We start from the raw sequence: 12,578 nt of genomic DNA, 5'->3' as shown, positions 1-12,578 counted from the left end.
CGGACAATGAGCGATGCCGAGCGAAACGAAGCGAGCGTCGTTACAACAACGACATAGTCCGTTAATTAGTTTTTTATCTACTTTCTGTTTCTGTCATCGTTTATAAATCGTCGCGAGGCAAATATTTTGAAATCGTCGACAAAATTAACTCTGCTGAAAAACGCTAAACGTTCGCTTTATAAATCACTTTCGCGTCAATGTCTACGCAATTTAATATAAAAATAATATCGATTTTAGTCTAACGATATCAATCGTCGAGCAAATTTTCCGTCGTCGATTAATAATTCCCATTTTTATCTTTTTTTTTTTTTTCTATTCAGGCGCCACAAACTTTCGCAATTCGTACCTCTTCGCGCGACGTTTCATGTAACAGGGATATTTTTGTAGAAAAACGAAAGGAACTTTGAGAAGCAAAGTTACGTGAACTCTGTTTCAGTCGGTATTTGGAGAAAAACTGGTGACAAAGTTCTTGTTTGAGACGGACTTTAGCGACGACCCTCAACTGCCATCGCCGTCGCAATTGCGCTACCGAATATTAATCAAAAACAAGAAGATGGTGGTAGAACCCGCTGGTCCTTTGACGCACGCTCCCCTGAGTCATCGTGGAAAAATGCTCATGTCCGATCGAGCTTCGTCTATGAAGCAAATGCGTACCGACGTAAGCAGCGCATCCGTCGTCGAATATTTCAGCGAAGACGAAGACGATGAGGAAGACGACGATGAAGATGACAATATCGATGGTAAATGTTCTACTCCTAGTTCTCTCGATTACCTATGGCGATATTTATCTTAAAACATAGCTGATCCGTGTTTCGTTCGAGTGGATATCTTGAAAATTAGAAATATCTGTTTCTTGTAAAGAAAAATTCTTCTTGTTGCGTGATATTTTACAAAGTTACGCGAACGACATACAATGATATTGCTACGGCGCAGGTAATTTAAAGCGAGCGGCAAAGCAACTGCGGTCATTTTTCCGTTCACCGTGCAGTAACTGAGTTACGTCAAAACCATCGTACAAACTAATCCGAAACTATCGAGCACAAGAACTTAACTAATTACGTAATTAACGAGCGATCTAACGCGAAAGTTTTACCTTCCAGATAACTCCATTTCCAGCTACGAAAGGTATTTGGGTGGGATGCAGGTGCCCCATGGTCGATTAAAGTCAGATTCCGCGGTCGACGATAAGACGCAAAAACAAAGCAGCCAAATTGCCAAAGAACTTTCGGATTTGGTGATTTACTTACAAGCTATTAAATTTCGTGGGCTGAACACTACGCCGGGAACAACAGCGACTGGGAAGGTGCGACATCAACCGCACACTGGACCGGTTCAAAGACACAGCATCGCTGGAATAGGAGCTACCAGCATCGGTGCCTCTTCCGGATCGCCACAGTCTTTATCGACATCGGCTTCGCTCGCAAGCGGCGGCAGCAATATCGAAAATCTCTTCAGGTTGGTTTTCTATCGTAATTCGACGTAACGTTGATCGTTCGAACGAACCTCGACGTCCACTCTTAATTGATCATTTCTAGCGAACTCTTAATAACTCTTGATACAGAAACGTTTCGCGAATAGATAGATCGTGTACGTTATTCGAATGATTTTGCAATTCGATCGATACGTGTGATCGGTGTAACGTGATACGACCACTATCAGTACCGTCGTTATTTACGTAGTGCAAAGATTCGGAATTTTTATCTATAGATGTTTGATAATGTGTTAAAATATTTCAGATTCACGCGCGGAGTTCCAGCCTGCTTTCAATGTTCTTCGTTGAACGAAAGCACAGCGAAGAAGATTTGCAGAAAACAACCTTTAGGCGTTGTCGCCCATGCAGAAACTCAGTTAATACGAACGTATCCGGCTGGAATGCGTATTGATTCGACAAATTTCAATCCCGTAATCTTCTGGGCCTTTGGTATTCAAATGGTAGCATTAAATTACCAAACCGACGACGCCGGATTAAATTTAAACGCCGCTATGTTCGAGCAAAATGGTCAATGTGGATACGTTAGGAAACCTTCGGTTATGTGGGACAAAGGCCATATGATGTATAGGTATGCACAAAACTATGTATCTCCCCTTTCTGTAAAATCTTCCATTCGTTCAAATTATTACAAATTGGATATATTCCTAATTATTTTAATACGAGAAGATCGTCCTACAATTCGATAATTTTCTATTATTGACGATAAATTGCTTACGCGTTAAGAATAATTAAAATATCTCCGTAAATTTTGTTGAATTTATAAACGATTTTAATTTAATTTGGACATTCCGTTATCGTCGAGTATCGTATTCGTCTTCTTGTTAGGATTTTCGATCTTTAAATTTAGAATTTTAGCGATAAGAAACTCCTAGTACAAATATAAAAGATTGAAATGCATCGAAATATATCGAAACATAGATATATCTCTGCGACTTAACGTACGCTTGCCTAAAATATGAAACTCGTTTCTAGACGCTTCAATCCTTGGGATAAAGAATTCGACGGGCTACATTCGGCACACCTGACGCTTTCAATAGTCTCTGGCCAGTATGTTTCCCCGACAAATTTCGTCGCCAGCACGTACGTCGAGATCGAACTGGTCGGCATTCCGATCGACTGTGCCAAGCATAAAACGAAAATAATACAAAACAACGCGCTGAATCCTATTTGGAACGAGAAGTTTTGCTTTCAAGTAATGTTCAAAGACCTTGCCTTTCTGCGTTTCGGTATCGTCGAAGCAAGTTCCCATCATTTGATCGCCCAAAGGGTCGTTCCACTGAAATGCTTGAAGCCCGGCTACAGACACGTACGTTTGCGTTCCTGTAAAAACAAACCTTTGGCTCTGTCCACGCTGTTCATTTATTCCCGTTTGGAAGAGGAGAGTCTCGACTATAACACGTGTTGCCGCGATCACAAAGAATCGTCGAAGCGGCCATCGTCGGGCAAGGAACCGGAAAAATTGACCACGGTGGATCCTGGATTAGGTGGAGTGACGCTGAAGAGAAGAATGTTCTTCCTAATGGTTTATCACGTGATACCGGAGGAACCGTACACTATATTAAAAGTCACGCAGGAGAGTACGACGCAAGAGGTGATGTTACAAGCTCTTCAGAAAGCTGGAATATCCGCGGATCGAGTCGACGAATATATTTTGGTGGAAGAAGTCTCTCGTGGTTGGGAGAAAAGAGACAGGGAAGAACTTCCAACTCAACGCGTGTTAGATCCGACGGAGCACCCGTTGCAAGCGCAAGCTTTATGGAAAGGGCAGGGGCGTTTCCTCTTGAAGAGGGTAGGCGACGATCCTAGCAGCAGAGCCTGGCTGGCCTCTATAAGGAGTACAGCTGGTCACTCGAAGCTCGACTCCGAAAGAGACACATCCACGCATATCTGGGACGAAGCTGACACCTTCTTAGTTTGCATTTATAACGTTTCGCCGGATATACCGTACGCGATACTTCGTGTTCCTGTAAGCAGTTCTGCTCAAGATGTTCTGGCTCAGGCTTTGGTGAAGGCCCGAAGAATGGAGGATCCGATGAAGTTTGCTTTGGTGGAAGAACTCGAATGGGGAGGAGCTGGAGCCGTTGGTAGTGGCAGTCGACAATTGAGAGTTTTACGCGACGACGAGAACGTGTACAGTACTCAAGCCTTTTGGAAGACGCTCGGAAGATTTATTCTGAGAGAAAGAGAACAAGCAATACCGAGGCGGCATCTGTTGCCAGCAACCTTGGACAGGCTCAGCAAAGGTTTTTCCGTAGGAAGATCGGTCTCCTTGCCAGGTTCCAGCAAAGAGAAGATGCCTGTCTCGGAAGCGCTTTCCGATCCAACTTCCAGAGGGCTGAGACATCGTCTACTGATGCACGGTCGTAGAAGGGAAGTTCACTCCGATGGCGAAGATATTCGCGAGTCTGATATTTTAAACGCGGCCCTTCACTTGAAGAAGGTATCCTTGAGAAAATTAAGGGTTTGGAAGTCATAGTGGCAGTCAAGGGCGACATCGATTTCATCGATCTTCGCCACTCGGAAAAATCAACCGTAAGTTACGATAAATCATTGCATTCGAGGTAAATCGAATCTTCGGAAGGCGAATGCGAAATTATCCGACGCTGTTCAGGCGATGTTTGACGAAAGAAACCTCGAATATCGTTCGTATCGTTTCGAAAAAAAAAAAAAAAAAAAAAAAAGAAACAGAAAACTCCACCAGTAATCAGCATTCAAACGTTACGATATAAATGATAAAAATAAGCGAAAAGATGCCTAATTATACTCGACACTGCTTCTTGATTCTGCATAATTTGAGTCTTTAAACCGTTACTTGGAGACAAAACCGGTGTTGATGACAAACGGTATCATCGGTTCAGACAGAGTTTGATTGGACGTAAAATTGTAAAACACCGCGCATCTGGAGTCGAATAGCTTTAAAAAAGAAAGCCAAACTATCGATACGTTCAAACAATCCTGTTGACACGTTTACGCGCTGCCCAAAAATTTTACATAACGGCATGTTTATCTCATCTTCGTTTAAACTTTAAAAATTAATTTTATCCTATGCTTAATCATTTTTAATTTTACGATCACACTTCTCTAGTCATATTAGTATTATCACGTAAATGTACAAAAGCGTAATCTCGCATAATCTCCAAAACGTCAGTTCCTCGAAGAAAAATTAGAATTATGAAATTCAACGGATTCCGATGAATTTCCAAAGAATTTCCAAAGAATGGCAAAGAAGGAATATTTTTAATCGCAAAGTTTAGTTCGATTAGATTGATTTTTTTTTTTTTTTTTTTATTGTAAATTAATGTAAATCTCTTTTTCATATTTTTTTATATACATATATATATTTTCTAATCTATATAATATATTTTAATACACGTATATACCTATACTTAGAAGAAACGTTTGCGTACAATATGATAAAAGGGCTTCGTCAATTTTATCGGGAATCTAGAGAATTTTTACGACGGAAAACCAATTTCCTAACCGGTTAATTTTATTTCGAGAATGAAGCCAACCGACAATTTCTAAATGAACGTAACTTACAACGGGACCTGATTCATTTTTATAAGTACGTATTAACTTGTCCTTCGAATATAATAATTAACGCTTGCACTTTAAGTACCTGACTCGTTTTTAGAAGTTATTTTATTCATAATAATCTTTCATTATTATGAATATCACGATCAATATATGCGTGGATGTCGATCATGCGGTCATAAGTATTCGTTTTTATCTTATCAGGATACGTTCCTACGCTGCGCTTTAACGATCGAGCAACAGTTATCCGACCTACTGCACAAATTTTTATGGAATTCTTTTGTGAAAAAAAATTTTTCGTCCGAAGAAATTGAAAAACCTATCCTCCGCTTCTTTCGAAGCAACGTCGCTTTATTTCCCGACGATAGTCGCTATCGCTATTTGTACATCAAATTTGTATACGAAAGTAGACTCTACTCGACGACAATAACAGATTATTTCTCTTTTCTTTATTTCCTTCCTTGTATATACTTTGTAACGCGAAATTTTATACGATACAGAGCCAGGCAGTGTGATTTTTTTCCCCCGGGCGTTTTATCGAAGGAAATAAAAAAAAAAAAAAAAGTATATACGAAACACGTTAAACGAGTACCGTACGAATGGAAATTTATTTATTTTATCTATGTATAACATTTGTATAGTACGTAACGTCCTATTTCTTCTATCGATGATCGATAAGATTCGTCGTATTAGCGTCTATCGGTACTTTGATCGATATTTTATTTCTACATCAGAAACTACCTGTCCCATCTTACACGTAGAAAAGAAAGTAGCAGAGTAAAGCGACGTAAAGTAAGAATCTGTATCTAGGAATGAGAAACGAGACGTCTAGTCAAGCTCTATCATCGATGTTTAAAGATGCGCTTCAAGTAAAACGTAACTAAATTATTTTACGAATACGACGCTAAGCTCGTCCACGATTAAGCAAGCAGCATTCTAGCAGAAAGATTGATCGTAAGGTAAAGTTCTGGAAATCGCGATGAAGTAAGTTAAAGTTACAAAGTAAATTACCTGTTACAGTTAGTAAAAACAAGTTAGTTAAATAGAAAAAAAAAAAATCTATGAAACAGCAGTATTATTTGCATATTCCCATTGACTGCGTGGATCATATTCGGCGCAAGAATCGTTCTAGTCTACGCGTACTTGTGGCGATGTGTTTGATTATTCGTTTGTTACGAGAACGCAGTGCTGGCAATATACATGTATGTACATAATTTTACATTATCTTCTCGGTTATTGTATCTAATCAAGCGTACGATCGGATTTTCTGTAACGAAAACTCTTAAACGAGAAATATTAACCCGCGTGAAGTTGCTACTCAGAAGTCATATTTATTATAACGTTGTTGATACTGAAGAGAAAAAGCGAGTAAGTAGAGTGTCGTCGGTGTTACTTTTACAATCATTGCCTCCCTACTACTCCTGGAGTGTTAAGCGAATATAATTATAGATTATAAATATGAGACCAAGGAGTATCGATTCTTTTTCACTCTTAAACGTCGTTCCGATCGTTCGAAGGATCGTTATATGCTCCGCTCGGTTTCGAGTCGGTTTCGTCGGAACCTTTTGCCTAATTTTCATGGTATAATTCTATATACAATAGGTGGAAATAATTAGCGAAAAAGATAATATTATAAAATCTATCTACCGTGGACCAGCAACGTCACGATCAAAGATTATCCTTTGTCTTCCATGTATTTATCCTAACGAAGCTTACGATAGTTTCAACGAATCGTGACAAACAATTTCGGAATACGCACGAATATCTTCCTCTCGACGTTCGATTCTAGAAGCGGCAAACGTCGTTCCGTCGGAAAATTTGTCGGCCGTTTTCGTTTGACCGAGCGAACCACTTTTAAAAAGAGCGCTTTCAAAAAAAAAAAAAATTGCTAAATACTTGCGATATTTTGTCTTATAGAATGCCGTTTCCAGAATTATACAAAGATAATGTTTCTGAATAACTTCGTGACGTTACTGCGCTCCTTAATATATTTTTCGACACCACTTCGTTCATCCATCTTTTACCCGTTTTTTCGAGTCTATCTAACGATCGTATATCACGAGACAAGGCAAAATTCGATGCGGATTCATCGCCAACGAGAATAGATATCGTGGTTCGCTAATTACATACGTGTTTGAAACAAGACTTACTCGAAAGTAAAACTCATTTTTAATACGCGGATTTTATTCGAAAATTTGCTAACATTTAACAATAGTAAAGTCATTGATCGATTTTAGGTACAACTTATAAAAGAGGAAATAAGAAAAATACATGTGTATTTGTTGTAATTACGAAGCAAACGAATTGTATATACAGTTGGTAGAATGTTCACGCCTGACAAGAAGCTACCTTAAATTTAAATATGAAACACCGTGTACGCTTCTGACGATTAAAATGAATGCTATTAATAGCTTTGTTAAAAATCAATTTTTACGCTGTATCAAATTGTTGCGTTACTTTAGAAATAGCTAACACGTTATTTTATTGCGTTATCTACATTTGTAGCGTTTTGTAACGTTGTAATATACATGTGTAATATCTTGTAATATGGTCGTGAAAATCGATATTCCGAACGACTTCGAATTACATTAGAAACCGATACGAATTTCATTTTGTTAAAGCATCTTTAGATTCGCGACGACCAAAATTCAACTCTGTACGACTCTGTATGAAAAAAGAAAAAAAAAAAAGAAAAAAGCTACCTTGAGGTTGCGTTGTTCTTGAAAAATTTACTTGAAAAAAATAGTAGGAAATTTTGTAAAAAAAATCTCGGCTAAATATTATATCGATTCGATGTGATCGAAATGCAGGACAAAACTGCAAGTGCAATATGTATATGTATGTATGTATATTGTATAAATATATGGTATAAATACTTGGATAAGTATTTATATGATATCTATGCGTCTGTCGATTCAACGTGTCGTTAAGCATTAATTTCGTTCGTTTTAACGCGTAACCTTTGTTCGAAGGTAACGTACGCCACGTTAATAACGTTTCATGGTAACGCAAGGTTTTTTACGAACAAAATACACGAGAGAAGGCAAATTTACACACCGAAACAGTATTTACGTAGCGTGAAGCAACTATCGTGCAACATTCTGTATATACATAGAGGCAAACAAGGGCTACTAATAACGGTAATTAAATGTCGTAGTTAAATTCGATGCTCCTTGAGTCTCGGATAAAACCCCCGCATCGAGAATATCATCGATTACAACGGACGTCTTTCGAACGGTAGAACAGGAATACTACAGCGATAATTCTTGAATCAAGTTATTATTTGTTGTTGAACTTTTCAGAAGCATTCGCGTCGCTACGGACTTACACGATATTAAATATCTATATTAGATGATCGTCGATCTTGGCGAACGTATCCAGCTTCGACGTTGAACGCGTTAACGTCGACTCGCGAAGATCGAATTACGGTAATAACACGTATCGCGTAATCAGCCTCTCTTTGCTATGGAACAGCAAGATTCTTTGAAATTGTTTTCTCGTGATTCCGCCAACTCGTCGATCGTAACGGCGCTTATGCTTGGAAGTCCCTTCTTTACGGCTGATTCCGAAATATCTGTTGAGAATATTTATAAGACGGAAGCTACGTTGTATTCCACTAGAAAGAAACAACTACTTCTTAAAACTTTTGGGACCACGCTCGTTGATCGTATTTTCCAACGAGCTCTCAAGGGCCGCCGCTTCAACGTAAACGATCCAGCATTCGATTTCTTTTCGTCGATAAAACCGTAATGATGGAAATGAAATTTAAGGGGAAATTCAAGGCAAAAAATTTCAGGGGAAAATCTAAGGGGACGAAGAGCGGAGAAGGAGATCGAGCAGCCCGAGATCCACGTTCCACGAGATTTAAAAACACGCGATCGAGTGTTACGAACGTACGTACTCGGCACGCGCGTCGCAACATCGAAGCGTTCTCTCTTCGTCTTCCGATCGCGCGAAACTTTCAACGTCAAATCGTAGAGAAACGAACAAACCAACGTCGCTCGTTCGCCTTCGGTACGAAGAAACGCATCTGGTAACGCTTACGCGCGTCTGGCGAATCGCAACCGTCTATCATTCTCGATACGATCGTTTCGAATAAACATTACGACGAGCATCGTCAACATTTTGCATCGTTCTACGTTAAATCGATGAGATTGGTCGTGTTCGGAACGAGACAATGGGAACAATATAAATCGAGCTGATCCACTCGATCATCCTTTTTCGATCGAATCGAATTCGAAGGATACAAACGTTGCGTGCATACGAAAGAAACGTATACCCTGTATCGATCGGGCATATACCTGTTGTACATATCCGTGGTTCTTCGGTAACTGTTACGTTAAAATATCTGCGCGTAATATATAAACGATATATAAATGAGTATAAATTATATGCATTTGCGCGTGTATGTATATAAAAAAGTATTCTTACATGGCTACATATGCGTGACTGCATATACTTCTGGCATACTGACGCACGCACGCATCCAAAGAGCAGATGTACCGGCTGATTCGATAACAATCGATGGCGGAAACTGGATGTACTCGAGTATAAAAACATTGCATTTCGTTCGAACGATGGAAAGTCACGCGTACCTATATTAAGTTGAAAGAGCGAAGCGACTTGCCAGGGATTTTCCAATAGAACTTACGTATTACTATCGTACGACGCGTTATCGTTACTATTACATAGCGGTAATGTCACAAACTCCCGCGAGCTTCGCTTTCGTCTCTTGCAAGAACGTGTTGGATGCGAAAGAAAATTTGCATTCGTAGTTGAAACGTACGATTGATAACCGCGTTAACAGGAAACGAACCAACGTTTCGTCGGATGATCGGACGCGCAACACGAACGAGTTAAACTAAATAAAAAGTAAAGCTGACTAATTCGGAACGTTCGGAGCAACGATCGTTATCGGATCGAGCCGTACACGTTGCTCTCAACGGCTACGAATTATATACTGCGCTTTTGTACGGTATGCGATTCGAAGTCAAATAAAAATTACAAACTTTACAAAAAAAAAGAGGTAATAATAAAAAAAGAAAAAAGCGTCGATAAGAAGAAACAGTTTAAGACAGTTTCTGCCGCGTGTCCAGGCTGGTCCGGCCACGGCTGTTGATCTATCTAATCGAAATATACAAATATATATATATAAACATATATATATATTTATATATACACGAGATGTCTTTTTCATAAGTGTGAATTTTACGATATATATATATACATATATTACATATATGTATTAACTAATATACATACGTATATATATAATAGAATGTGGGTCGTTTTCACTGCATTCTCATCGACCGCTTTTCGATGCATCGTCAGTAAATTAGGTCGTTGCGACTGCTGATATTGATCGCGTGTACAAGTCATTAAATAATTAACCGATTCGTTGAGTCTTCGCCGAATAATAGTAACGTAACCAGCTGGAAGAAGTGACTTCGAAATAGCATTAAAAACGATCGTTCCTATGGAAATTCGATTACCTTTACCATTCGTTTCCTGCTAAAACAGATATTGCTTTATTTACTACTAATATGCTTCTTTCGTATTTCGTTCTCTTACGCCAAAGAAATTGAGTATCGATTCTGTCTCGTTTTTTACAAAGCTATGTAAATACGTCTACCGCTTTACATCGATTTCTGTCACGATAAATTGATACAATTTACAAGCGATTCGTTATAGGTATATGTAATGGGCTCTTAATTATTAGAAACATAATAGCGATCGTTAATGTAACAATGACTGTTCAAATTTTTCAATGAAATATATATATATATATATAAATGGAAATTCTAAACATTCGTTGATAAAAATTAAGGCAAACATGTAACGTATTGTTTCGTTTTGCTTCGTGACTCGAAATTACAGAATATCTTTCTACGTCCTATGTTTTTTTAAAAAAAAAAAACTATCACATTTATGAAAATACGTAAGTTAAAAGTTTGTTTAGTACGCGTTGTCGCGTTACTTTTACCGCAAACGTAATCGCGATATACGTACGTTGAATTTTATGTTACGATAAAACTTGAAAGGTATCTTTCCTACGTATCAAATTGTTAATGAAATTTTCATTCGTATATTCTTCGATTATATATTACAGCCACGTGCCAAATTAAGCAAATTCAAAAACGACGAATTATACTTTCCTCCGATAAAAATAAAGAAATAAACACCAGAAATTTTTCATTAAATATCTTATACGTTATTTATACACGTTTATTCTGCGTAATATTACCTTTTCCTTCTCTTACTTTGAATCCATTAAAAAATATACATACCTTTAAAACTATACTCGATAACGTCCTGCAGAAAAAACATTTTTTCTAGGTATGTAGGTACCGCGCATTCTGGTTAAGTCACGACTTAACGTCGTAGAGCATTCGCGTAAGTGTTGACGCTGCATTTTTGAAAAGTAACTTTAAATTCCAATTGAACGATGCTTTAATCTTGTGCCACGACTTGGCGTATAATTAAAAAAGTCCATCAAAATCCTTCTCATACGCGTTTTCGTTCGATAGTTTTTTAAATTAAGATTTTGAAATATAAAATAGCGAATCGACGAAACAGATATATTCCCGATTAGGATTTTTACACGAATCAATTATAATTTTTTCTGTCGCGTGAAAACGTTTGCTAAGAAACAGATCTTTCGATGATAATAAGTCATCGAATTAAATATTTAAACAATTTTCCCACGCGTAATACGATTTCCAAAAACTTGATCGCGTTACGTAGACTTCGTAAACTTTCAAATGAGGTATCTCTAGTCGTCTTTCATTCGTACTCGGTTTTAGTTCCCGTACTCGTAAGTTTTACTTTCACTTGTATTCTCTACGGTGTACAACAGAGTTTGTTACAAACTGGTAGCTGCGTTCAAATTTTTAGTTGCTCGTTGATCGGATTCGTGACGGATTCATAGACGCAGCGATTTAAAAAAAAGCGTCACAGTTGCGTTAAATAGTATTAACGCTAATGACGAGAAGATACGTATAGTATAATAAAGAAAAATTATTGTTTACGATAAAAAAGAAATAGCTAAAGCGAGTCGAGCGCTATATAACTACTCACCATCGTCATCGAAACATCGTGTCCAGTACGTTGCGCGAACATGGAAAAACAAGAAGGTAGAAAGAGTAACGTATCGGTAAAGGAAAGATTCTTTTATTAATATACTCCGATAAGCGTTGTATTTAAGCGATAAACAAATTTAACAGAATTCAACAAACAAAACAAAACAAAAAAAAAAAGAGAAAAGAAAAAAGAGTAATGACAATTGAGAGCGATCGTAGCGAGTAACATTAAGTAGTATTCTCTCTAGCGTTATTACATAAACTTTCGAGTAGTCTTCGTTCTTGTTTCGACGAATAATGGTACACGTAATAACCGTAAAAATCATCTTGACGCTACTATACATATAATTTATCGCTACGATATTGTGTTAATATATAATTGGTATTGTTAAAAAGAGAAGATCTACGTGTAAATAAACATAAAAAGCATTTTTATAGATAACCTTAGTCATTTCGATATCAACCCCGACCTT

At 37.9% G+C, this 12,578-nt stretch overlaps 1 protein-coding gene across 8 annotated transcripts in view; it reads left to right on the top strand.

The window, feature by feature from the left end:
• The window catches only part of LOC139990084 (1-phosphatidylinositol 4,5-bisphosphate phosphodiesterase epsilon-1), a 121,891-nt gene extending 117,707 nt beyond the window's left edge, over positions 1-4,184 (top strand). For all 8 annotated transcript variants that reach the window (XM_072008988.1, XM_072008986.1, XM_072008987.1 and 5 more), the window contains 4 exons: positions 437-740; positions 1,101-1,455; positions 1,737-2,060; positions 2,465-4,184. In XM_072008988.1, the coding sequence (XP_071865089.1) occupies positions 437-740; positions 1,101-1,455; positions 1,737-2,060; positions 2,465-3,968 (2,487 nt within the window). In that variant the 3' untranslated portion in view covers positions 3,969-4,184. The remainder of the gene's footprint in view (positions 1-436; positions 741-1,100; positions 1,456-1,736; positions 2,061-2,464) is intronic.
• Positions 4,185-12,578: the final 8,394 nt, after the last annotated feature.

Source organism: Bombus fervidus, chromosome 8, assembly GCF_041682495.2.
Source record: "Bombus fervidus isolate BK054 chromosome 8, iyBomFerv1, whole genome shotgun sequence".
Taxonomy (NCBI): Eukaryota; Metazoa; Arthropoda; class Insecta; order Hymenoptera; family Apidae; genus Bombus; species Bombus fervidus.
The sequence above is the reverse complement of the archived record's forward strand: the minus strand, read 5'-3'. Positions and strand labels throughout refer to the sequence as shown.